At 39.5% G+C, this 27,706-nt stretch overlaps 1 protein-coding gene across 8 annotated transcripts in view; it reads right to left on the reverse strand.

Annotated features, from left to right (window-relative positions):
• The window catches only part of ralgapa2 (Ral GTPase activating protein catalytic subunit alpha 2), an 87,644-nt gene that overhangs the window by 42,178 nt on the left and 17,760 nt on the right, over positions 1–27,706 (reverse strand). For 6 of the 8 annotated variants that reach the window (XM_067480050.1, XM_067480049.1, XM_067480047.1 and 3 more), the window contains exons 4-29: positions 24,130–24,187; positions 22,272–22,315; positions 21,318–21,498; positions 21,084–21,199; positions 19,898–20,036; positions 19,472–19,680; positions 19,059–19,301; positions 18,594–18,776; positions 17,997–18,131; positions 17,734–17,882; positions 17,282–17,393; positions 16,795–17,032; positions 15,016–15,192; positions 13,170–13,316; positions 12,686–12,808; positions 12,122–12,207; positions 11,930–12,020; positions 11,609–11,782; positions 10,725–10,898; positions 9,866–10,059; positions 8,249–8,347; positions 6,730–6,885; positions 2,444–2,572; positions 749–877; positions 381–439; positions 146–254 (exon numbers count right to left, since the gene is read on the reverse strand). In XM_067480050.1, coding sequence (XP_067336151.1) covers positions 146–254; positions 381–439; positions 749–877; positions 2,444–2,572; positions 6,730–6,885; positions 8,249–8,347; positions 9,866–10,059; positions 10,725–10,898; positions 11,609–11,782; positions 11,930–12,020; positions 12,122–12,207; positions 12,686–12,808; positions 13,170–13,316; positions 15,016–15,192; positions 16,795–17,032; positions 17,282–17,393; positions 17,734–17,882; positions 17,997–18,131; positions 18,594–18,776; positions 19,059–19,301; positions 19,472–19,680; positions 19,898–20,036; positions 21,084–21,199; positions 21,318–21,498; positions 22,272–22,315; positions 24,130–24,187 — 3,654 coding nt within the window. The remainder of the gene's footprint in view (positions 1–145; positions 255–380; positions 440–748; positions 878–2,443; positions 2,573–6,729; positions 6,886–8,248; positions 8,348–9,865; positions 10,060–10,724; positions 10,899–11,608; positions 11,783–11,929; positions 12,021–12,121; positions 12,208–12,685; positions 12,809–13,169; positions 13,317–15,015; positions 15,193–16,794; positions 17,033–17,281; positions 17,394–17,733; positions 17,883–17,996; positions 18,132–18,593; positions 18,777–19,058; positions 19,302–19,471; positions 19,681–19,897; positions 20,037–21,083; positions 21,200–21,317; positions 21,499–22,271; positions 22,316–24,129; positions 24,188–27,706) is intronic. The other 2 variants (XM_067480053.1, XM_067480051.1) reach the window with 2 other exon arrangements.

Genomic DNA, 27,706 nt, shown 5'->3' on the forward strand with positions numbered 1-27,706 from the left:
GAAATCCTGCCATCATTTTGATTTATTCTGTATTATCACTGGTTATGATGGTTAATGCCGCCTATAATGCACTTGTATAGTATACATCAGATTGTACACCTAATTAGGTATGAAACCTACAAAGCTTATTCTGTGTCTCACTGACCTTTAGTGTTACTCCCAAGATGTTGATGGCACCTTTGACTTGCTCGTGAATGTTTTCTCGCATTAGCTCCTCACACACCCACACACCCAGACTGCACACAGCAATACACCTAAAGACAGGAACAGAGAAACACTTTAGGTAAATTTAATCTGAGGTTCGAAATGGGTTCTAAAAGTGTTGCATAGAATGATGTAAAAGATCTATGTAAAAGCACTTTCTAGATTACTAATCCTACCTGGCACTTTCACAGTGTTCCTTCGTTGCAGTTTCAAGCAAGATGTGGACTAGATAATCCTAAACAGCAAAAACAATAAATCTGATCACTACATGCTCTCAAGCACAATCTTATCTATTCTCTTTATTTAATGTTTGGAACAATCTAATGCCATTTATAGAAACAACAGACTGGAAATTGAAATGAATCATTTATGTTCCCATTTTAGGTGATATGTGTAAAACTCTGTTTTAATAATAATAATAATGATGATAACAGCATTGTGAGATTTATCTTCATGCTGCAGATGACCAACTGACATACACTACAGTATGTTTTTGTTTTAATATGCAATTAGTGTAGTTCCAGTATGACACATTACTATTTACCTTAACATCCTCATGGACCACAACAAAGTCTTCAGAGCCAGACAGATGCTGCAGTACAGGAATCTGGTGATAAAGGTTGGGGAAACACACAAGGGAGCCCAGGATTGTCTGAGCTTCCATCCTCGGAGCCTGGCAGTAATGAGACATGCTATCATTAATTCCCTAAAGCTACATGAAAACGACTTACTTCCAGCAAAACAGGAAATGTGCTACCTGGGGAAAAAGGATTGAAGAGATCCAACATAATTAATTTTGTCTTTATTCAGGACTCTGCTGAACACCAGCAGAATCTCTTGACACATGGTAGGTGTTGGATAACAAAATGACTGATTAAATGCACCATGGATGCAGCTCTACAATAGACTGTACATGTTGTTGGACCTAATCCTGTGTCATTACCCTGAAAACAGATTGATCTGAAAACCAAAGCCACAAAAACAAAGTAAAACACATGATCAAAAAAAACAATCTTTTTTAAAAATCTCATGGACAGTCTGTCTTACTTGTCTGTCAACAAAGTCTCAAATTATTGCCCTTAATCAAGTAACAATCATGGGTATTCGCCAGTACACACGTCTAAAAGATGGAGTATAGGATTTCCTTCAATCACCTATTTGCATTTGATGGCCAGAAGCAACACATTTGCTTTTTATGGTAACTTGTTAAGTAATAATGTCCAAACAATCTCCAAATAATCATGCAGGCTTTTGATTCAAACATTTCACAAACACAAACAACATTTTGTTCTCAAAGATAAATAAAAAGGGCATTGTGGTGCTGGACTGGATAGGGCTAGTGCTATGCAGCTAGAAGGTCCCGGGCAAACCATGGAGTTTGTATGTTCTCCCCATGCTTGGGTGGGTTTTCTCTGGGTAGTCTGGTTTCCTTCCACATTCCAGAGACATGCATGTAAGGTTAACTGGTGACTCTAAATTGCCCGTAGGTGTGAATGTCAGTGTTAAGGGATGTCTGACTGTGTATGTCTTTCTGTGTTGGTCCTGAAATAGACTGGCAACCTGTCCACGGAGTACCATGCCTCTTGCCCAGTGACAGCTGGGAGAGGCTTCAGCCTCCTGTAACTCTGAACAGGATAAACTGTTACAGATAATGGATGGATGGAAGATTTTCCAGAAGAAATGGAAGAATTCCCAATGACTAATTAAAATAAAATAAAATAAAATGGCAAAATTGAGCGCAGTTTTTTTTTGTTTTGAATGCGATCGCCCAGTCCTACAATAGGTAAAGGAGGCATGAAGCTTGGTAAGATTTTCCCGACTTGAAGACTGCATTTACGTCAAACAAATGAAAGAAATTTCAAACATCGTATTTTTCGTATTTTTTAAATTCCCTAGATATTGTTTTATGACAACTAGAATTCAGAAGCAATTTGAACTCTTTAATGTCAAAAAGCCAGAAAAGTGAAGAAAATTGTTAGAGGGACACCTTGTTATTTATAGAGCTGTGAGTCGTAAGAGAATGAAACAATGTGAGTTACTAAAAAACAGCAGACATGAGATGGAACGAATGTTGTCGAAGTTTCTGCTATTCTGTGCTCCACAAGTTCTATGCATCTTTAAACACTGGTTCTGAAAGATTTGTAACCTTCCTAAGTTGTTTTCAAGGTGTACAACACTGGAAACATTTCAAGATACCAGTTTGACTCACATAATATCTCTTAATGTTGTGTGTTTGTACCTCTGAGGAGTCATTGCTGAGAATGCGGGCAGCAGCAGTGATGAAATCTCCCACCAGCATGGTGAAGCCCGGGAGGCCGAGGAAGAAGAATCTAGGTGAGCAGCAGCGGATGATGGTGTTTAAAACATCCTGATGATAAACAAGCACATAGACAAATAAATAAATTAAAAATATATTGGATAGAAGAGATGTCCACAATATTTCTTCTTTACTGCACAACAACAATAACAGACTTCATCCGATGTAGCAATAAACCAATCAGCAGTTCTAAAACTGATTTTCTTAACATTTCTCTAGTATGTTTATATATTCAGTGGCTTCAGAGAGTACCCACTCCTCTTGTTGCCCAATCAATCAATCTACACTTATTAGGCAACACTGACAAAGTGAAAACAAAAATCCTAAACTGAAATGTATAATTTACAACAATATTCAGTGTTTTACTTCATTCCTAGGATAAACCTCTTTTGAGCAATTACAGCTTTGAGCCTTTTCAGCTTAAGGACAGCCAGAGACTTATCCCAAAGTCACTCTGGCTTTGACCGTATGGTTTGGACCATTGTAGAACCTTCATCTCAGGTCTCATGCATTCTGGAGCAAGTTTTATTCAAGGACCTGTCTGTATTAAGCTTCATTTAGCCTTCTCTTAACTCTGACCAGTCTCCCTGTTACTGCCACTGAGATGCCCTTATAGTATGATGCTGACACCACCAAGTACACAGTACTGACAGAATTCGGCAGGCGATAGCCAGGCAATAACTGGTGTTTAATAGACCATGCTTAAGTTCTGGCTATAGACTTCAATTTTTCATGAATTTAAAGAATATTCCCCTCTTGCCCTCAGAGTCCTTTAAATGCTGTTTGGCAAGCTCTAAGATTTCATAAGTCCTTTAACTCAAAGTGAGTCCATCAGGCCTGACTGATGGAGTGCTGGTGAGATGGTCGTCGTTTCAGCAGGTTCTCCCATCTCTGCAGAGGACTTCTGAAGCATTACAGGAGTGACAGCTGGAAACAAAATTTACAACAGAGCCATGTATGAAAAAAGTGAAAGGGTCTGAATACTTTCTGAAGCTACTGTAGATGGGATTTTTGCATTTAGTATGAGTGTGGGGGAGTGGTAACAGACATATTTTGTAAATGGGCCAACATAAGAGAGACATGGCAGGGAGAAAGCTTTTTCCTCCAACAGGTAGGCTAAGCATTTTATGTGTGTTGAGGAGAGTAGGGCACTAAACAACACATGTCACTAAAAGACAGAAAAAAAACGAACTGAAATACAGAGGAGAGAGAGGTAGCAGATGGATTGTTCACAGAGGATAAAAGGGAGAACAAAAGACCTCAACTTTCATGAGTCACATATATATATACACACTCACACAAACCTGTAATTAAAGCCAGAGACCAGGCATTGTTTTGGGAGGTACAGGCAGCTTATTGGTAGATGCATGCTCTTTCAACACTAGCATACACTGTACTGCAGAGACCCCTGTGCAAACTGCTCAAGTATGTACAAAATAATACCATTCTAGACAAGAGCATACAAAGCCTTTCACCAGTTATCTATGCTATGTTTATACAGTAAATCAGGAGCAAAGAGGTTAATATAGTTACACTTTACTAGTAGAAGGAAATACGCATTCTGAGGAACAACAGAAAGGACAAACAAACAAACATAAACACACACACACAGCTATGAGAATCCAGCATCTTAATAAGGCAGAAAAATCATTGTGCTTCTTATCTAATACCTGCGCGTGTCTATTTGTATGCTAAGGCAAGGTCCAGGCTGAAAACACCTGGCTTCTTGGCCATAAACTTGTGTAAATCGTACAGTTCAAACAACAGCCTGTTTCTGGCTGAAACAAAGGGCACTTTAGCAAACACGCAACCACACAATCTAGCAAGCAAACACACACGCACGAACACACACACACTCTCTATGACATTAATCACCTAAAGCTTTGGTAAACAGTAAATGCAGGTGAACAAAAGAGGAGTAGAATAAGAGGCAATAAGAAGAAGTCAAACCAACACGATGCACTGCATGCAGAAAATTGGTGGGAGGGGCTTAAGGATTGAGGGCCCATTTTACCCTCATTTTGTTGGTAATTGACCTCTGAAACATAATGTGCAGTGCAGTCAAAGGTAATTAGCATGCAACAAACTGTTGCTTGATTGCCTGAAATGAGCATTTTAGAGGAAGCCACAAAAGTAGAATGCAAAGTGTTTTCCATTGTATGTGTAAGTAGAGGGAACCTCATTTGAGCTGTGTGCGTAGAAATGGGAATTGAGCTCCGCATGTGGCTCTGGAATGGCCGCTACATCAACAAAAGGTGCATTAATGTAACTCTGAATAGGCCAACCTCCTGCCTTTTCATTTGGCCTCGTCTCCAGGAAAGCACACGCTGTCCACCTGCTGGTCCCTGGGGTGACAGGGTTCACTCTAGCATTACATCACTTTGCACAACATTGGGAAATTTTTGTCTCATTTACTTACCATTGACATTTATAGTGTAGTATGGGAACAATTCAATGATGCATTTCAAAACCAATATCATTACTACTGTGTATGGGGTTTTCCCATCACCTACTGCATAACTATTAGGTGAGAGGGTTCAAAACAGGGCACGTTTGTGGCTCTTGGATCAATTGGCACATTTCAATTTGGCAGAACAGAAACCTACAACACTGCTTTTTATCAGTTGTAAGGAAAATTAAGATATGCTGCTGTGAACGCACAAGAAGAGCAAAAAGAATAAAAGAAGAAAAAATGAATATTAAGGAAAAAAGCAATATTTGTGTGCACTTCACTTTACAAAAAATACTGTTGAACACCGCACTCCAGGGAGACCTATTAGATGGATTACTGCCATTGTGCCATGGTGCTATGTGGTGCATCGTTGTGACACCAGAAGACCAGAGAATGACAGACAATCAGGACAAATGGGCCTGAATTTGTCACCTGGAAAAAGAATCGCTTTTTAAAGATTTAGCGGTTTTAACTGTGAGTTGATTTACACTGGGATTCCTGAGAAGATTGCTGTTTAAGACAGATTTTATAACCCTGCAGTTTAATGAAGATGTCCGGTAAGCTGAGGGGTATCTTAAATTGCATATGTACAGTATGTTATCTGTAGGTGTTGGTGTATGCACTGCACAATTATATTAGATGATTTAGTAGACTGGTGTGTAATGATGACTATTTTAATGATGTAACCAAAACTGGACAAAACATACATATTTAGATTTAATACGTTTATGTTTTTTGCCATTGTTTTTTAAAAGAGTGGGGTGAAGACAGGAGGAAGGAAAGGGTGTGGGGCTGTAAGAGCCACTTTCTTATGTTAAGCAGGCGTGCGGCTGTCCCCTATTGTGTGGCGTGAGGACTCTTTTCTCTGGCCAATTTGAGCATGCTTCAGTGGCCAGCCTGGCTCTGGACCCCTGACGCATTATACAGAGCCACAACAAAAGCTGGAGAATGTTGCCTCATCCCTCTGTGTGCCCCCCTCATTGCTTTACTCTACACTACGTTCCCCAGGCTCCTCTCCCGCTCCTTTACACACACTTGCATACACACAGACAGGCACGCCAGCCTACTCTGGGCCCCTGGCTGACATGTCAGTCTAACGGAGCGAGACAGACGTCAATCCTTAATTAATCACGTATACACGGCAGGGGCTCAAAACATTATTTAACGACATGTAAAACATTCTAATAAGCTTGTCGCACTGCCAGGGCACAACAGAAACCCAGCCAGGAGGGCATATATACACATACACATATGCACACAATCTAGCAGCCAAAATACCCCACGTTCACACAGACTTTTGTTCGTGCCTGTCCTTTGTTTTAAGGGACTCCATTCATCTCGACTCAGCTTCATCTGGAAGTAATGGAGCAAGGCCAGATTTAAATGTGAGAAAGGGTGTGGCTACATGATGTGAAAGATGCCAAAACACAGCAGCATTCTTCATCTCCACAACAATATACTCACTCCTGTTTGTAACAGTCCTCAGTACTGAAACATGATTTGGCATAGACACGCAATGATAAGTCTAGTGTTTGCCCGAATAACACAAAAATACAACAGGTATACAAGAATCACTGAGTCATGATAAAATGACACATCACATAGGGGAAAGTAGATGGCAAATGGAAACTTCATACAATTTTTATTCAGGGTATGACAGGAGTTTGACTGGTGTGCCATCTAGTGCTGAATACAAAAAACAAAAAACAAACCCCCCCAAAAAAAACTGTACAGTAGTTCCACCTACTGGCCATACCTGGTCACTGCTTGTGAAGCCCTTGTGCATGATGTGGTACAGGTGCATCAAGAAATCACTGCTGGGGAGGACATCCTGATGCCTGGTCATTATCTCACAGATCAGCTTGTAGGCTTGCAACTTGCCAGCCTTGTACTCTGCCGGCAGCATTGTAGCCTGAAAAATAGAAAGATATACTGATGTCCGTACACCTAAGATAAGTAAAAGATTTTGCAATGTTTAAAATCTATCGTAATGCAGTTGTAATCCACAGCTACAGGAAGCACTTACTTTATGTTATTGCTATCAAATGTGGTTTAACCAGTTCTTAAAACACTGTTGTAATTACTTTTTAGAGCTTGTAATTACTTTTTTTGGTTTGTGTTTTGCCAGCTGAAAATGTGCGCTTGTCGATCATTGTGTTTTCTGTGAAGATCAGATCACATTCATGCAGAAAACCAGGAATTTGCAAACAATGTCATTACTTTGTCTTATGACTATAATTTGTTGTAACATGTCAGATGATTAAACTGGGAAATTTTACCATTTCATGGAAATTATTAGCTCATTTTAGATTTGATGGCAGCAACACATCTCTAAAAAGTTGGAACATGGGCAACAAAAGGGTGGAAAAGTTATTGCCGCAAAAATGTGGAGGAGCATTTGACAACTAATTAGGTTAATTAGCAACAGGTCAGTAACTTGACTGGGTATAAAAGGAGCATTTTAGAGAGGGAGAGCCTCTCGAATGTAATGATGCGCAGTGGTTCACCAATCTGTGAAAAACTGGGTCTATAATTTGTAGAACAATTTCAGAAAAGTTTTCGTCAATGCAAAATTAGCCTGAAGACTGAAGATTCCACCATCTACAGTATATAATATCATCAAAAGATTCAGAGAATCAGGAGGAACCAAGGCCGAAGGTAAAAAATGGATGTGCATGATCTTCAGGCCCTCACTGCATCAAGAACAAGTCTGATTCTCTACTGGACATCACTGCATAGGCTGAGGAACACTTCCAGAAATCACTGTCTGTAAACACAGTTTGACATGCAATCTACAAATGTAAGTTTATGTGAAAATGATCCAGATAAATTGTCGTGTTCTCTGGGTCAAAGCTCATTTAAAATGGTCTGAGGCAAAATGGAAAGTTTCGAAATGTGATATGTTGTTTATGTTCTATTATGAATAAAATATGGGTTGATGAGATTTACAAATCATTGCATTCTGTTTTTATTTCGGTTTTACACATCAACCTAACTTCTTTGGAATTGATTGGAATGATTAAATTGTCTCCTGAACATTTGAGGATTCTCTTGAGGAAATGTTAACCAGATATTGTTTGCATCAGCTGATCAATTTTGGTGAAATTGTGATAATTACAAGCTGTTATTATTTTGAAGACACAACATATTCTGCATATGATGTACCTACTGGAAGATAACAATACACTTCTTGCTGCTCATGTTTTGTTTTAAAGTAACAAATAAATGTGTTTTATAAATGCTATTTTGTAAATGTTGTCTACTGTTGTTGATACCCTGAAAAGCCAAGAGGCAAGCATTCGAAGAGGAGGGATGAAGGCAGGTTGGGGAGGAGATTTCTGGTTGTCCACACTGATCCCAAGATTGTCCCGAATCTGTAAACACACACAAATCTAACTTTAGTCTCATTTAACAAAACTGTGATATGTATTGGTCTTAGAATTCATAGAATGGCAAGAGTACAGGATAAAGTGTACGTGAGGGTAAAGTTCATTAAGAAAGTTGTCAGACCCCATTTACATTGCAGCCTGATAATACAATCAGTCAAATGAATTTTTTTTCTCATTGATCTACACTCAGTACCCCACAGTAAAGTGATAACAGAATTTTAAAAATGTCTGTAAAATTAGTATTCAGACCCTTTGCAACAAAAGGAAATTAATAACTCAGGTGCCTCCTATTTCGCTTGATAATTGCTAAGATGTTTCTACACCTTGAGTGGAGTTCATTTGAGGTAAATTAAAATGATTAGACATGATTTTGAAAGAAACACCATCATAGAAGGTCTCACAGCTGAAAATGCAAACTGTATCAGAACAAAAGACATGAGGTCAAAGAAAGTGCCTGCAGTGCAGCAGAACTTTTTGTAGCCTTTCCCAGATCTGTGTCTTACAATAATCCTGTTTCTGAACTCTGCTGGTGCTTCCTTCGACCTCATGGCTTTTGTTCTGATACAGGATTATTGTAAGGCACAGATCTGGGAAAGAATCCAAAAAAGGTTCTGCTGCACTGCAGGCTCCCAAGAGTATATTGGTCTCCATAATTCTCAAATGGAAGAAGTTTGGCAAAATCTAGACTCTTCCAAGAGCTGATCAACCAGCTAAACTGAACAATATGGGGAGCAGGGCCTCAGTAAAAGAGGTGACCAAGAACTCAATAGTCACTCTGGATGAGCTCTAGAGATCCTGTGTGGAGATAGGACATCATTACAGAAGGACAACCATCACTGCAAAGTTCTAGGATTTATGGCATTGGCTAGAGGGAAGCCTCTCCTCACTGCAATAAACACAAAAGCCTGCGTGGAGTTTGCAAAAAAAGCTCCTGAAGGACTCTCACAATGTGAGGAACAAGATACCATGGTCTGATGAAACCAAGATTGAACTTTGAGGCCGCAATTCTGAATGTTATATTTGGATGAAACCTGGCAGTGGTCATCACTTGCCCAAAACCATCCCTACAGTGAAGCATGGTGGTGAAAGCATCATGCTGTGGAGGTGTTTTTCTTTAGCAGGGACTGGGAGACTGGTGGGTTGATGAAAAGCCGAATGGAATAAAGAACAGAGATATCCTCAATGAAAACCTGCGCCACAGCGCTCAGGACCTCAATTGTAGTATTGGGATGCAACATAACAAAATTGAAAAAGTGAAGCGGCTTTGAAAACTTTCTGAATGTACTGTATCTGCTCATAAATGCTACACTAAGTAAGATTCTGATGACTTAAATAAAAAGGCAATATTTCATCAACATACGTAGATTCCCAAATCTGTTGTTATGCAAAGAGCACTTAAAATCAATTAAGATTTTAGAGTAAGGTATTGCATATTTTGATATAATCCAATTATCTCTTTGGGTAAGTGGGTACATGTCTATTTTTTTTGCCTAATAATCTTACCTTGGCCAGCTTGTGCCAGAGCTCATATAGATAAGAGAAAACCTTGGCATGGATTTTGGGACAGCAGATGTTGTTGACATCTCCTAGGATACCCAATATCCTCCTCCAAAGGACGAAAGCCGAATCAGGATGCCAACCAGTCAGGGTCCCACCAGCAATGATGCTGACATCATCAGCCAAACACTCATTGCTATCTGCATGGTCAGAGGGAGAATTGGGAGTTTCATTAAAAAAATAAAAAAAAATAAACAATTTTTAAGTAACCACCATATGTGCAGCTGCTGGTACCTAATAAGTTAACCTAGTTTAATTTTCCTGAGGATGTGGGATTCAGTCAACAAATGCATAACCTTTTTTAAAAAGCTATTTACATTTTGAGATGTGTTTACAGTATAAAACATTAACAACAAAAAATATCAATAAACCAGAAAAGCAGGTCTGTCACAGAGCAATTGTTGACCAAATCCTTAGTCACTGTTTTCCCAAATGCATCAAAGCACAAAAATCTCTGTCCAATACAACTGATCTAAGTACTGAGCTACTTTTGGGAAAAGACACAAGGTACATGCATCATCCAATTGACGTCAGGTTGAGGACAGTGCCACCTAGTGGGCAGCGGAAGAAGAAGTAAAGGCCTAGAAAAGAAAATGAAATGATTTGTGTAGTAGAGCTGAGGTAATTTTGACCTATTTCAGCGTGATGTTAAAATTAAAATAAAAAAGAACGGGAATGTGTAAATGTGAGACTGAAAAAAGTTGTGGAAATATAGATGGGACTATAAGTATAGAGAAATATTGAACATGGAGAGTCAATGGTAAATGAGAAATCTACTTAATGAGCAGCAGCTAAGTAGCAGTACCCAAGTGGTGTGGCATGTGTAAGACAGACTGATGCATGGTGTCATCCAGGGGGTAGTCCCGTGGGCACTCTGTGTGCACCAGCAGGGCTGGTGAAGCAGGGGGGTTCTGGGGATAGTGGTAGTGGTTGTGGTAGGACAGGTGTGCTGAGTGGTAAGGGAGGGCACACTCAGGACCTAAAAATGACAAGGGATAAGGGATAAAACTGGGTTTGAAGAAGGGGAAGCACAGGGACAAAGGAAAAGTGGACACAATGTAGGACATTACAAACAAAGGTTTATGTGCAAGGGTGGGAGGAAAATAAGGGCAACAACAATCTCACCATTGACGGTGATGGAGGGGGAGAAAGTAGGTAAATAACAATCTGAAGGGTCAAAAGCTGAAGAAATGTTTCTATTTTTTTGTAATGATGTACAGTGTTTAACTGCCTCTAACAAAGGTTACATTTCAGTCTGAATGAAACTTTGGACTTTCTCTAAATTCCCAATTCAAACACACAAGCCGTCAAGCAGCTTTAAAAAGATTAACTGGCTTAGCTAAAAAGATGCTGTGGCAGATATAGACAAGCAGGTTGAGCTTCCTGACAGAGTCATTCTACCTGCCCATGACTAATCCATTAAGGTTGAGGTTATTGCAGAAACCAAAACCCCATCTGGACAAGGGACACACAAAACCAGGAGAAGTGCTGAAATCTTGCAACTCAAATTTCCTCTGTGCTGAATGTTTACATAAGATTTTCTTGCACAATTCAGCACCTTTAAAAAGAAGACAACTCCAGACAGCCTATAGTTACCACAGACACACACACAGACATTTAAATATTATATCTGGAAGAAATACAAGGTGGTATTAGGTGCTCAAGGTGAAATTATAGCAGATACAGTACCTGCTAGAGCCTCATTGTGGCTGAGTAACAGACTCCCCTGGTTCTGGGGGTCAGTTGTTACATCCATGTGGGCCGACTGTGTGGACTGAGTGTCAGTCTCCTCATCAAACACCTGCCAGGTTATCTCAGCTTCATTGAGGTAGCCGTTGGACATATCGCTGCTTATACTCTCGCCTAAGTAGGGTGGTTGAGGTGAATAAAGTATATAAAAAGTGTAAGAATTTTATACAGAGAAGTATGAAAAACCCAATGTGGCATCTACATTACATTTTCACATTATAGTAATAATTTAAAATTAATAATTTGCAAATAATTTCTAACTTTTTTCTCTGATCTTAGGCCTGGTGTAGTGTGTGTGTCCCTCAGCACTGCATTCCGTCTCAGTTGGACTGCTGCTCTGCCGGATGAGAATCTAGGAACAAAGGAATATGCGTTAGAGAAGAGACACTTGTATGAGTAAAATCTATTACATTAACTTGACATAATACTAATGTATAAGATATTTCTTCTCACCACTGGTGGTTCACTGCCCTCTCTCCTCCCCTCAGATGTCTTGCTATCAGAACCACAGGAAGTAGGGGAGTGCTCTCTCTTCTGGGCTGCAGTGCAACACGGGATGTCAGAAATAGGCAGAGAGACCAAAATGTAATTATATTAAAAAGCTTTCAGTGTTTAACTACTGCATTTCTGTCCTTTAGTATAATAAGATTTTTTTTTTTAAGGTTCCCTTTCAATATCCGGCCAGTGACAGTGAATCAGAGTTATTGCATAGTTGAGCAATGTATGCAATAATGAGCAATGTCCGTCACAAATACTAATGGTACAGATATAGTAATGCACCTCAAATGCCTGCTAACCCCATATTTTCTATTATGCCTCATTGTTTTTACACTAAATCTTTGTAGCGTTTAAGTAATACAGGGAAGTACTATGTAGCGTGAACCAGATGTGGATCATTAGACATTGCCCGCTGAGTCTTATTTATTACACAAAGTGTAGCACACACACCTCGTGATGATTTCTTAGTATGTAAAATAAAATACCTTGTGGGCAATAACATCTCTCGTGTTTGTATACCTGGTAAAGCATCAGCGAGTTGTTGGGTGATGTCTGATGTGCTGCTGCTACGTGGCAGAGGGCTGTCCTCACCTCCCAGCTCCTCCTCTACCCCACATTCTGACAACTGACATTCCTCCACATCTACCAAGAAAAAAGGAAATATAGTTAGGGAGAGCCACAAGCGGTCAAACACAGGTGCGTGCTTTGTTATTTTAAGGATTCTTTAGACACTGTATAGATAAAGATTCACAAGGACACTGCAAGACATTAGGACATGTGCACATGAAGTGGTGATGCAGACATATGCTTGTTACTGTGTGACTAAGCCACTATAGAGGGTTTCTCATTTTTAAACTATCAGGCACAAAATACTTCATACATAACTACTTGCTGTAAATACTGCCAGAGACTGGTAGTGTATGACAGATAGACAGATGGATGGCAGAGTGATGATAGAGGTCACAAACACACAAATGCATGCACCTCTCAGCATACACTTTACCTGAGAGTCTGTGAGAGCAAGCAGAGTTACCAGAAGAGATACCAGGCAAGAAAGAGCTCACAGTGTGAAGCAGTAGAGGAACACTTTTAGTAGTGGGCAAAGCCTCGTATAGATGGACACAGTTGCTGATGGACTGACTTCGCTTAGCTTCCATCACGGAGAGCGAAAGAAGTAGTAAAGGAACAGAGAAAGAGACAGTGGAAACAGAAAAGAGGTAAAGACAAGAAGATAGTATTCAGAATTCTAGATAGGTGCATATATTAACACATCAATTATCAATCAGGAGCGCAGAGAAAATGAAGCACTACATCAATGCTCGTCTGTCTCACTGGGTCCCTTTGATAGACTGGTAAAAGACTGGCAATCAGCTGTTTACATAAACACTGCAGCGGTCAAGCCAAAGTGGTTTTATAGAAACCTGAAATGTGCTATGCCCTGCTTACCTTGAGTACTCTACATGGGAGAACCATATTTACCATGTCTTAACACAAAATATGTGTAAAGGTGCACATAATTACCATCCCAGCAATGGCAGTGTGAGAGCTGGGATAATAATAAATAATAATAATAAAACATCCACTTTTTTCCGTCTCTCATGAAAACAAGATCTCAGAACAGAATTAGTTTGTATTTGGATAAGTATAGTTTTGACTGTTGTCAATGCTGAGGCATTGCCATTGTGTATGGATAGCACTTAAGGCCTAATTTCAAGGAGAGCAATCAAAGTGGACTGTTCTATTCTCTGCTTTCAGCACACTTTAATTATTCTTTTCAGTTCAGAGAGCTACATCGTCTCTGCGACAGCCCACAATGGCTTCCCATTTATGCATATTAATAAGCATTAATTACACTCTTAATGAAACTATCAACAAAAAAAATGCTGTGCAATTGATGTGTGGACCTTCTCTTGAGGAGCAGGGAGGAGGGCTGTTTGGCCTTTGAAAATCAATGTGGGAGAAATCCAATTAGGCCAAAGAAAGGGAAGAGAATTTGAAGCGGTAGTGTTTTATGTCCATCTTTGCTTGCATGCAGAACATACTAACAGAAAAGGTGCATCAACATGCTCGTGATACACACATAATAGACGTGTCTGTGTACACGCCATCACACAACGTCCAATACTTCATCCTTAAGGCACAAATACATCTGTTGCTAGCTGAACAAGCTCATCATTTCTGTACACGGATGGTAATTGGGGAAGCAGAAGGCCAGGAGATGAAAAAGGATCATCTCTGTCTTTTGTCCTCCACATTAAGATTCCGTCTAGACAAAATTAACAAACGTAAGACGGGCACTGCAGCTAGTTACTGCTCTACTGCCTTTCAGCTTAACTTATAATTAGCCTGCCACATTCCTATCAGATAGGAGTGTTTGCTCTGTCTGAATTGAGCTAATGACAATGAGTGTCCAAAACTGGCCTTTGACATGCCATCGGGGGGACTGTGTTGGATGTCTGCAATTAAGCTGACATGTACACGTTTACATTGGCCAGTGACATGTGAGGGGAACAATGAGGGCCATCTGTTGGCCTCTTTGTCTTTGGTGTTGGGCCTTTCAACGGCACCTGGGCTGGTATACACATGCACCTGCCTAGAGGCTTTTACACGCAGTAAATACATTTGATAAACCCTATGGTCTGAGGTTAGGGTTCAGAAGCTTATCAGTATTGTGTTGTTGGCCCACACAAAGCCAAATGAATAGTACAGCATAGTCTAAGAATAGCGTATACATGCAGAGGGGGCTTACAACAAGTTCCCCTTTGTGTTTTAGTTTTGCCTGCTTTGATGGATTAGTAATATACAGCTACTATAACAATACTGTTATCACTAGTATTAAGAGTACTTACCAGAGGCCTTCTGTCGGACATTGTTCCGGGCCTTCTCTACACCAGGTGCTCCTGACGTAGTTGCAGAGCGAATCCTCATGGGCTCCTGAACGCCTGATCCCCCTTGCTCCGCCTGGTTCCTCCAACTCAGTGAGAACGAGCGTGCCACAGCTGCTTTCTGGGAGTCCTGGATAGCTCCTTACATACAAAATACAAATATCTGTTAAAATCTGAGGTGTCAATGTACGATTAATTATCAGCCTTATGTTAGGATACTTCTCTGTGGCTTTAGGCAATACAGTGTTTAGACCATGATGGTATTTCAGACCTTAAAAAACCTTTTGAAAACTTTGAATATACCACCCCCAACTATTATGCACCTTTCCTAAAACCTGCAGGTAGTAAGTATTATCTCAACTGATCGACACCCAGATGATAGATAGGAGCTGGGTGGTGCTTACAGTAGGTGCAGCTTTTATTTCTCTATTTATGCATAAAGTACATATGACCTAAATCTTGATTTGATTTTTAAAATCAAGATTTACTAAAACTAGATAAAGGAAACATAATTAAACAAGACAAAAGAGAGTTTAGAGTTTGAAGTCCAGATTATGATTATGTAAAAATGGAGAAGATTCACCATTGACCAATAAAGACCACACCAGAAGCAAGTCATGTAAAAATGAGGGAGGTCACAAGGAACCCCAAAGTATCACTAATCAGAAAAACAGTGAACAAAAATACTTTGCACGGCTGAACTGCGAGGAGGAAGTCACTACTCTCCAAAAACGATCAAAAAAAATTTTCATTTATAGTTTGCTAACTGCCAACTGGACAAGTCAGACGTCAATTGGAAAAGAATTGTGTCGATACTTGAAACAAAAGTTGAATATTTAGTCTGTGTTTATTTGTTATGATAAGTGAGGTGACAAACAGCACAAAAAGTTAATGCCTATACAAAACATGGTGATGGAAGTGCCATGGACCTGGATGGCTTAAAATCACTGACAGAGCTATGAATTCTGAGATGTAAAAGCAACTTCTACAATTAAACATTAAGTTACCCATCTCTAAACTGAACGTCAACAAATGCTTAAAGCAGAAGCAGTGTATTGTTATGACCAGTCAAAAGCCTTGACCTTATCCCTAGAAAATGCTAATGAAAAGGAAAGCTTTAGTTAAAGATAATGCTGCAAAAGAGGGATCACACCAGTTACTGAAGGCACAGTACAAATGATAAATGGTCTGCACTTATATAGTGCTTTTCTACCAACTGGCAGTCAAAGCGCTTTACACTGCTTCTTATTCACCTATTTGCACTCACACTCACACACCGATGGGGGAGCTGCTATGCCACTGGCCAACACTCACCGGGAGCAACTAAGTTGGGGTTGCTTAAGTAAACGGAGGAGCCGGGGATCGAACCAACAACTGTGGGATTGGCGGATGACCCCTCGACCTTCGTGCGCCACAGTCACTCAAATATTTAAGATTGGATGATTTTCCACAATAGTTGTCTCATTTGTTTAACATTGTTCATTTTGTTTAGTTTTAGGACTTTCCCTTGCTTCCTCTATTTGACAAAAATCTGATCACATTTATTTTTTCAGAAAGGGTTCATAAACTTGCATTTTCATTTTAGCATTGTCATTTTATTGTACCGACAGGCAGAAGTAGAAGATATATAATTCACAAATCAAAAGAAACCAATCACTTTGTGTGGGGAAAATAATTGTTTGATCCGCTGCTGATCCGCTCTCCCCCCCCCATTTCCCACATTCTCCCATTTCTCCCCCTTACCACGTCCTCTCTGTTTCTTCTCCTTCTGTTCGCTGAGTTTGTCCAGAGGCAGGCTGGCCATGTCCAGGCCATACACGGAGCGTGCCAGCACAGCCGTTAGTGAGTCCATGATGCTGGCCCACTCAGTCACCAACTCCTCCCAGCAGGTGAGAGAGGACAGTACTGCCAGCAGCTCGTCCCATAGCTCCCGGGAGATAAATACGCACAGGTTGGCTCGGACCCATGCCACAATGATGGTCTGAATGCAAGATGAGACAACATGAAATGAATTAGCACTGACACAGCGTGGCAGCAAAATATTTCAACCCCTGATACAATGTGACAACACGAGTCTTTCCTTGCCTTGTTTTCAACAAACCTAAACAAGACACAAATATAATGTAAATATACAGACGATTTCCAAGCAGCATATGTTCCACAAATCTGCGTATGTTTGATACTGTTAAAGTAAAAGCATACTTAGAGTAGCCATGATGATTAAGCTTACCCTAAAAAGTATCGATGCCAAACTTTCTGCAAAGCTGTCTTTTCTTTGGTTTTCATGTGGCCTCTTCATCACTGCCTCAGTGATCCTCAACAGTACCTGCAGCATCTGCTCCCTGCAGAACAAAGACGGTAAAAAAAATCAACTGAAATTACAGTTAGTCATTTAGCTGATGCTTTTGTCCGAAGCGACAAAACCGTAAGTAAGTAGAAGACACTAAGGGCAACTTTGGCGTTCAGTGTCTTGCCCAGGAACGTAGCCAGGAGGAACTAGGAGTCAAGCCACTGACCCCGTGGATGACTGCTCTACCAACTGAGCTACAGTCAAGCCTCGCTTATATCTACTGCATTACCGACTTAATATTGAATTATTTATAACTGGGATTCAAGAGTTGTTAACGGATGACTCAGAAAACCTGGGAAATCTTTTAATTTATATCTGAATGTCTTACTGACCATGTTTGTGTATTCATTGTGTGCTCCATGATCATGTGGCGGTAGATGCTAAGCACACCCTTGCACACGTCAACCTGGTTTTCCAGGAGTTTTGGTACATCCTGGCATGGCTCCAACAGAAAAACATTGGATGAGTTGGTCAGGAACACCTACAAAGTTAAGTAGAATCAGACAGAGTGCATACATAAACCTATTACTTGTAGTAATTCTCACTAAATGCTGTGATCTCAGGATAAAAACAAACTCTAAACATATACACACACCTGTAGTGTGGGCTGAATCCCAGCCTTGACATCCCTGTTCTGTTCTTCGGTGAGAAAGCCCCGATTGATGGCGCTGCTGAATGAGTAGGTCCTACCCCAGCTGGATGTCCGTCTGTGACCATGACTCTCCAACACCTGGTAGAAGTCAAGGAAGGTTAGTCGATAAGATACTCACAAGGTACAAACCCACAATAGAGAAGATTTTACATTTTTTTTAAAAAAACTATTGTATATGTACTACTTGTAACCTACCATATTGATTTTAGTCTGACACAAAATTTAACAACTAATAAATAAAACATTGTAACTAATAGCTACAAACTGTTATACATACAATTGCATGTGCTCCTGTGTTATGAACCAATGATAAGTCATACTTTTTTCAGCTTAGACTTAATAATATAGGTTGCAGTAAGTAACATTAAACTAATGTCTCTTACAATTAATCTAAAATATAAAAAGACAAACAAAAGGGGCATACATACTATGGAATACCTCTACAATGTACTACCACCTTTGACCACAATATTTGTGCAATTCCTATTGGGAAAGTTATAGTTGAGAATAATGTATCAGTGTCTGTATAACAGTTTTTACCTGTGTGTGTATGCTGTTTGTCTCTGTGCTGAGTATCTGTTCAGAACTGTCGTCCACTTCATCTCCCTGGGTAGTTGTTTCAGGCTCTGTCATGAAGCTGGGCTTCTCCTGCAGGATCCACTTTCGGTACACTTTGATCACTTTCCTGGTTGCTGATGCCTCACAGGATGGCAGCAAGAAAGCCTTAGGAGGAAGAATATAGACTTTTTATTTCTACAAATACATTGTTTTCACTTAATTATAATAGTGGCCAGTTAGCTGAAAGAATAATCAGGTTGTTTTAACAATTGACCAGCAGAGGGCAACATGGTATCACCATGTTGCAGAGGACATGGTATAAATATTGTATCACAATATTTACAGCATTTATATTTTTAACATTAAAATTATTATTTACAAATTAATATTTATAACATTTATTTAGTATTTACACATAAAGGCATATTTTTTAGTGACCCAGAGCACCTGGTGGAAGACCTCGTTGACAAAATTCACATTGTCTCTGGTGGACAGCAGGATGTTTTGCACCATGTCATAGACGTAGCGGTGCTCCTCCTCAATGCTACACAAACTGGAATCACTGGGTCGTCGATCTGAAAGAGTACTGCTATTGGAGTGGCTCTTGTCAGGCTCCCCCACTGGCCCATTGGTATCTCCATCTGTTTTATCCTTCTCCTTTTCCTGGCTGCTACTGCCTGCAGTAACAGTCTGGCCACCACAGAGAAATAGTAAGAAATAAGATTGCCTTACAATGTTACATGGCCTCTTACGTAGTTAAATAAATGGTCGCTTGAGTATCATTGACCAGAAATATGTTGATAAATGTGTTCCTCAATGACATCTCTGACAAACCAATAAATGGGTACTAAGGCACTCACCTGGATGAGTTTGGGAATGACCTCAGTGCCATTTCTGGCGCTCTGCACCGCTGAAGCACTGCTGATATACTTCTTCTCCAGGAAGAAGATGACCAGCCAGTTAATGAAGGCCACGCGGGGTGCCAGGTACTGGTCCCTGGTGCAGAAGGTGCTTTCATTGTTACGTGTTACTGGCACATACAAGGGTTTTGGTCTGTGGTGGGGGAGGTCTGGTGGAGTGTAAGAATGAACCAAGAGTAAAAAAGTGCAAAGGAAGAAGAGCAAGACAGATCAAACATTACCTTCTCATGTCAGCAAGGTTTTCCACACTGAGCAGTATTCAGTGGGGTCATTAAACATTTTCTTTCTTTGACCTAACGTGCCTCCAGAACAAACTGTACATACTTTATGTACATGTGGGCATTCATACATTTTATACCAGCTTACCTAACAAAGGCTTGTAGAGGTTTGTGAGCTTGGTGAAAGAGGGGAAAATATGTGGAAGGTAGTACTTCTTGAACAGGTTAAAGAGAAACCTGAAGCCTGTGTCCTGGTTCTCTTTGTTCTTCCATTCCAAACTGGATGCCTGGCAGAGAGACAGCACAAAGGCAGACAAGGTCACGCTACAGAGAGAGGAGATGGTTCCAGCATCACTCAAGACAGTGAAAGCACATTGTTTGCAACACAATACTCTGAAGGTTCCTCTAGGGAAAAGTATACAAAGGGAAAATGGCTTTAGGCTATGCAGAGATGTAACAGTCTCTAACTTTACAAAGTTAATAACAGTTATACGTTTTTTTGATCTTACTGTTGTATAATTCAATGATTACATACTACCTCAACACTCATGTCAATGCCCCCCTTTTTTTTGTCCATTCGACTTATCCCATGAGTTTATTTTTATTTTACTTTTTTAAAAATACCGAATGCGCTTCCCGACACAACCATCCCCAATTTCTACCGGGCTTGAGCCGGCACTGCACAGTGATGTCTTGCCCAGAGACACTGAACATATAGCTGAGACCGGGGTTCGTACCACTGACCCTGTGGTCCGTGGACGACTGAGGTACAGCCGCCCCAGCCACAAAGGTATGCATACCCTTATTGTTAAATGGCAAAAACAAAGTAACAAAGTAAAACTAAAAAATATATATTTCATCAACATATTAATTGATATACACTGAGCTAGTACAAATGTTTCCTTCATCAGAAATTAAAATATATTTTTCATTTTAATTTATCAATGGGGATACCAACTTTTTCACAGATACAATTTTAATCTATAACATTTTACTATAACATTTTTTTTTATTCTGATGATGAAAAAACATTAGCACTAGCTAAAGGTGTGTTATGTTAGCTTTAAGTGTGTATCCTCTTACATTGAAATGGCATGAAAGGAGTTGTTTTGCACCTTAACGTAACGGTAGAATATTACAAAGATGATACATTTGTTCAGACCTATTCTCCTTTAAGGTAAGATAATGTTAAGGCATTTTGAGGAAGAACCTCCCAACAAGCGTGACGAACAGGATAAAAAAAATAAATCAATTTTCAATTTCAAATTTAAATTGAGCCACATGGTATAAAAATCCCTACAAATAATTACAGCAAGGGGGAAAAAATCCCATACCTGTATGACCATGTACTTAAGCAGAGTATCTAGAATGAAACAGGTCTGGTCATCTGCAACTTTTTCTCCCACAACAGCTGGAACCAGTGGGGTAATCTCCTCAGGCACCACCTTTGCTGCTCAGATTGATAGATACAAAGACCTTAGTTAGGTGTGTGAAAACAAACGTTCTACAAGAAAAAGGACGTCAACCAACGTCAATGTTCACGTTGCTGTGTGTCTGCCCTGCCTCACCATCAGGGGGGTTGGAGAAGGGGTTGTAAATTATGGTGTCAAGGGTGCATGGCCCTCTGGTGGAGGGCACAGCAGGAAATCCTGGCACTACACAGGCAAAGATAAGGAACTGCTCCTCAGCACAATTATCCCTCAGGGCTTGAAGCCAAAGCAGGAAGAGGCGGATCCCCTCACAGCGGATCTAGACAGGAGGAGATTGGGCCATATTAATGAATACACAAAAGGAGGTAACTTTTACTAGCTAGTTAACATGAAAAATTTAAGCCTGAAACTGACTTACTGTACCCTTAATATATGAAAACCCCACAATATTGGTGTTCAGCTGGCCCTTGATTATCCCTTTGTCAATTTACATTGAATTAAGAAATGATACCCCTAAGGGGCATTAATCCAATTCGTGTCCAATTGTAATCATTATTGCACTATACAAGATCCATGACATTACATTCAGTCATTTAGCAATCGTTTTTATCCAAAGCGACTTGAATGTGAGGTACAAGGCAAGTAAAAATGTAAGTCAAGGAGAAAACATCAAAGCAAAGTCCTATCATGTTTCATGAGATGCAAGTGTAAGAAAGAGCAGAAAGTAGTTTTTTTTTCCTTTGAAAAAAGATTTAAGTGCATAGGATGGTGTGGAAGAGTCCTGTACAACTACTAAACTACATGACTTTGCTTGAGTCTGAATCAATTTTCCATGTTTCCTAAGGAAATGTCTCAAAATTAAACAGGAGCAAAAACCCCAGCTACCACTACCTCTGGTGGCACCTCAGAGCAGGGTTAAAGCCCCCTCATGGCATTTTGCTGCCTTACATACAGAATGGTAACATAAAGTATAAATGCTGTCAGTGTTTAAGGAGTGGCTAACCTATGCATGCAACATTCACATTAGAGACATTGCATCATATCTCTAGATGAAAGACTTTTTATATATAAAGCATTACCATAGCATATTACCTTAAATGAATTTCCAGTGTGTAAAAGCTTCTTCAGAATAGAACCTGGAAAAGAAAAAAAAAAAAAAAAAAACTGTCAAAAACTTGTTTAGCTCAAATATTTAACGGATGTTTCTTGCACAACAAGCAGAGACATCACAAACAGCAAAAAACTGACAGGGAGGAACCTGCTTGTCATCTTTACTGAGGCAAATTGACCTTGATGGGTGGTCCTGACAAACTAGAGGGGAGAGTGGCAAGGCTTCACATTTTCCTGATGAAAATTAACATCAGTTGGCAGCAATGAAGGCAATCTGGTTCCGCTTTAATCAAATGAGACACTGCTCTGATTGCTAAATACCTTGACTGGATGAGGTCTGCGTGTGCGAGGTAGGACATACACTTGACAGCTTGCAGAAAGCACTTATGAGGGCATTTGCAGACTGTGAAGAAATTCATGCTGGTCCTAGCAGTGATTTTGTGAAAGAAAATATAATCCTTGAAGATCTGTTAGAAGTAAGGTATGATGAAAAAGTATTTAGCTACCAAAAGACTTCAAAGCAGAAGTCAGCGACACCACAGCATCTTGACCACTGACACATGACCTGATAAGTGGAAAAAAATGTGTGAGGTCAGAAAAAGAAAAAAAAAAAAGCCCAAACCAGAAGGAAGATTTTAACTGTTGATGATTTGTTATCCAACGACGGACGAAACTGTGAAGTTATCCCAGGCATCCAAACCCAGGTGGGACTTGATATTTGGGATTATAAGCCTGGGGGGAGGCCATTCTTCCCCACTGTTACAGAACCAAACTATTTAGCTGCCAGCGACTAACAAACAACAGTTATTATCTTTGTTATCGCTTCTTGCATTTTTGGGGGGGAGGTTGGAAAGACTGAAATCATGCCAGCATAATTCAATTACTTATTTGAATTTCAAATGAAGTACTCATTTGCATTTCACATTTACACCCCCTTCTAAGACTGATTATTTTCTCTTCATTATAGAAAGTTTGGCCATGGTTCTGCTGACATTATTTTCCTAAAGACCATGTTAAAGACTGCAGAAGCATGAGTAACAACACACGCACAGTAAAGAAGTACAGGGGCTGAACATTTTTATCACCCATACATCCCATACAGTATCAGCTATTATGCTTCTTCTTGACAGGCATTGACCTATTAGATGACATTCACAACTGACAGTGGGCAATTATTTAGTGGCTTTTGTTGTGGCTTGTTGTTCCACAAAAATAATCTGCTGAGCCTTCTAATATTTACCTATACTGTAGCAACCCAACAGAGTCTAATTTTTTGCCTTATGCAGACTTCTTTAAAATGGGCAAATTCTTCTTTCCTGGTAGAGATGCATGCAGCACACGGACATGCTGAACCACTCTGTGCCCTGCCCTCTCTTTCCCTGTCCCACTCCGTTTCACACACTTATAGAAGATTAGGTCTGTGTGTGCCTGACGCTGCCAGTGGTGGTAACCCAACTCTTCTAATAAGTTAGTAACAAGGCTCATGTTTGCTAACATGCTTATGTTTGCCAATAAGTATAACTAAAATAATGTTACAGTTGGGTTCATTAGGTTATTATGTGGTATATCTGCGCGTCAACGTCAAGTGCTTGTCCATGTGGGTAACGTTAATGTCAATTCTGTCATTACGCTGAATGTCTGGTTCTTAATCCATGGGATATTGAAAAAGAAAAAGGCTCATCCTGATGAAGTCCAATCACCTTTTTGCTAAGTTATAGACAAATACATATGGGAAAGCTGAACAGTTGCCCGGAATTCTATATGAACCAATCAGGTGTGAGAGAGCCAAAGCAGTCATTCAATGAAATACGGCTGGTAAAAGAAAAATGGTAATACATACCTATACTGTGAAACTGCCATCGGTTGTAGATTTTCTCAGGCAGAAGTTGTAGAATTTTCTGATCAAAAATAGAAAAAAAAGCATACCACTTGATAAATTGGGAGAATTATGAAAGAAAGAAAAGGAAGAAAAGAATGAAAATAAGTACTGACCCAATGCAGGATTGCTGTTGTATTATATATGCATAAATTATACTAAATTAGATATTTTCTTTAAAACCAAAACAATTTGATTTGATGCTTCACGAACAATTAATTAAAACAATTAAGACAATTGTAATTTGAACACCTTAGGCATTTGAAGCATTTGTTTGACAAAACATAAAGTATGAATCAAGGTATTACAGTTAACTAAAACTAAAGCTGAAATAAAATAATAATTTAATAAATAATTGTATAAACAGAAAGCAAACATTAAATCGAATATACTGTTAAGACTAAAACGACAAAAAAAGGGTTATACAATGACACAAAAATACCTGGAAGAGATCAAATGTGACGTTGAAATAAAGCCATCAGTCCATTTCTAAAGAACATAGGAGGCTGTTTATTTCAATTTAATCCCTCTTGCACTTCTCTTGGTGTGTGCCTCTACTTACCAAGCTTGTGCAGAATGAATGTACACAAAAGATATTTAGATTTAAAAATACATATTAAAATTAGAATTATAAAAAGAAAAAATATTTCAATAAACTAAAATTAATTAAGTAGGTTACTTTAAAAACCTAAAACTAATCTGAAACTGGTAAACCCATTTCAAAAAATTAAAAACAATTATGACTAAAATAAAACAGAAAAGCCGAAACTATATCACAACTGGATTGGGTTTAGGGAACTTGGTATAAACTATTTTCTGATTTTTTTTTTTTACAGGAAGTAATTATTTAAGTATTCTCAAGATTAAACAAAGCAGAAAACAGCTGACTTTGCTTGGTAAGTGCACTAAAAAGCCTTTGTCCTTGTCCTTTATCTCTACTTAACTAAGTATGTCTGCCGATCTGTGTACCACAGAACAGCACTGAGAAATGTCTTCACCTCGCCAACAGGACCGCCCTAACCTTTCAACAGCCTATCATTATTCTTGAATGCAGGAGCAGGTTAACTGGGTCCCTTTGGAGAGATCAAAAAAGGGCTGGAGGACGGTAGATGTGTGTGCTTGTGCACACAAGGATAGTTAATAGTCAGTGCATTATGAGCAACTGATGCCCAAATGACTCATTTCTCATCAAATCCTAATCACTGACCCAAATGAGACTTCATGATTGCAATGTAGAGGTCAAGTCAGTCCTTTTCTGCTTTATGGGTGCAGCTCTGACCAATTTATCTAGACAACCAACTCTGGTCGGAATGATAAAAAGCTCATGTGCCCTGGAACGTGAGAAACAAAGGCAAAAGAAAAATACAGAGCACAACAATAAATGTGCATGCAAGAGCTAAAAAGATTAAGACCTCTAATGCCATAGATGCAAAGTGCTATGGCAGTGTCTGAGTGGGACAAAAGTGAGAAAGATAAAAATAATAATTATAATAAAGACAAAAGTGAGAAAGCTATAAAAACTATATTATGGCAGTTAGACATGATGAAATTATTTTATAAATAACCCTGAATTTGATACATTTAAGTAAATGCACACCTGGGAAGGTTATAAGAAGAAATCTGTCATTTCCAGTATTTGCTTGTTTCTACTGTTTTGGACAATAAAATCATAATTTGTATTGCTTTAATGTAAAATCATTACATTATATCAAAGGCAGAGAGCTGTGGTGGTTCAGAAAGTGAGCTCATGTTTTGAGAGTCTAAGTTTGTCAACAGCTTCCTTCTCCACTTGTCATCCCAGATCTTTAACTTTCCCTTCTTGTCCTCTGATACTAAATCCCTGTTCTTATCAGTGACAGTAGAGACGAAAGACGGAAAGACATCATGCTGGATGACGAGTTATGCTGCTCAACTTCTTGCTGATCCTCAAACGTGTTGATACGTGTATACAAGCGTATGGCTGCACCTTGCTATTGATCCCACATGGGATTATCACATCTCTGTACTGGCCTCCTTCACTCTGTCTCCTTGGGGCAGCCGACACATTATGCTAGGTGGCAACACAGCAGGGTAGCCTGCTTAAGCCCTCCTGTGTGTGTGTATGCGGACACAATAACACCATCATTCTCTCTCCATACAGAACGCCAGGAAGGGAGAGTGGGAATGAGATGGAGATACTAGCTCAGAAAGACTCCCCGTGGAGCTGGAATGGCAGCAGCAACAATGAGGAATTTACTGGCTGATATGAGGCGAATGCAGAGTCTGTCAGACTGGAGGTTGGTGGAGTTACTCTAATCTGCAGCAATACTCCAGCATAAAGATAGGGGCATTACTGTGCTACAACTGCAGCCTTAACATATTTGCATGATCCGCACTTAGGTTTCCAGCCACAGGGCCTGAACATGACACAGAATACACTTCTCCCAGAGGTGGCCTACAAGAGGTGTTTAGATAGCAGATTGAGTTACACAGCAATCTCAGACAAAATTTAGCAATATACATATATACACAGAGTTTTGGTACAGCTTTGAGATATTGTACCATCTAAGGGCTGTAAAATCTCCAGAGTAACAAAGACACGAAGTACTAACCTACACAAACACATCAAAAGTAAGGATACATGTACATGTAATAGGCAGAGAATGACCAGTGTGTCAATCACCTAAAAAGCCCTGCAGTATGATCCCAGACAGCCAGAGTGCTTATTTACATGCTAAGCAAATTCCATAGCTTGCCCACACATTTAAAAGTAAAAGGCTTTTAAGCCAGCAATGCATGTTTTATAAAATATAGTTAAAGTCTAAAGCACTCTTTGTGTGTGTGTGTTTTTTTTAAGGGAAATACCCAGTACTATTTATACAGTTGTTAAAATAAGTTTTCATTCTCCTCTGCAGCCAGTGGGAGGCAGCAGCAGAGTGCAATTCAAATTTGCCTCAGGCTTCTCCAAGGGAGTTAACCCTTTCTGTTTCAGGTTCTTTTTTGCAGGTTTACTCTTACATCTTGAAATTATTTACATGGTTAAGCACAAATACTTTGAACAATGGAGTCAGGAAAAGCTACGTGTCAACATTTCTAAACCTCGCAAAAGACAAAAATATTTATCTGGAAAATTGATGACAGAAATCCAGCAGTTCAGGTTTGAAGGCTAAAAAGAAGGTAAGATCACAGCCTGAGACTTTAAGACAACTTTACACACACTATGCCATTAGCAGAACTGAACTGTGTGGCAATAAATGAGCATTCATCTCTGTCATGGGAATGGCAGCATAACAACAATAATAAGCCTTATTCCTCTTTTGTTTAGGTTTGTGACTTAACAGAATATTGGCATGATTGCAGTCCTTCCTTTTTCCCATTGTTCAGTTTTAGTTTCTGGTGCTTCTGCTGTTGATATTATATTATCAATTGGTCACTGGGTAAATACAGTAAATGTAAATCAGACAAAAGCCTTTTTATTTTCCACAGCTTTCTAGAAGAAAACTGTTTTATATTACTTTTGAGCTGGGTTAAGTTCAAAGTTTTGCATCTAAAATAAAGTCAA

Source organism: Channa argus, chromosome 16 (assembly GCF_033026475.1).
Source record: "Channa argus isolate prfri chromosome 16, Channa argus male v1.0, whole genome shotgun sequence".
In the NCBI taxonomy this organism is placed as follows: Eukaryota; Metazoa; Chordata; class Actinopteri; order Anabantiformes; family Channidae; genus Channa; species Channa argus.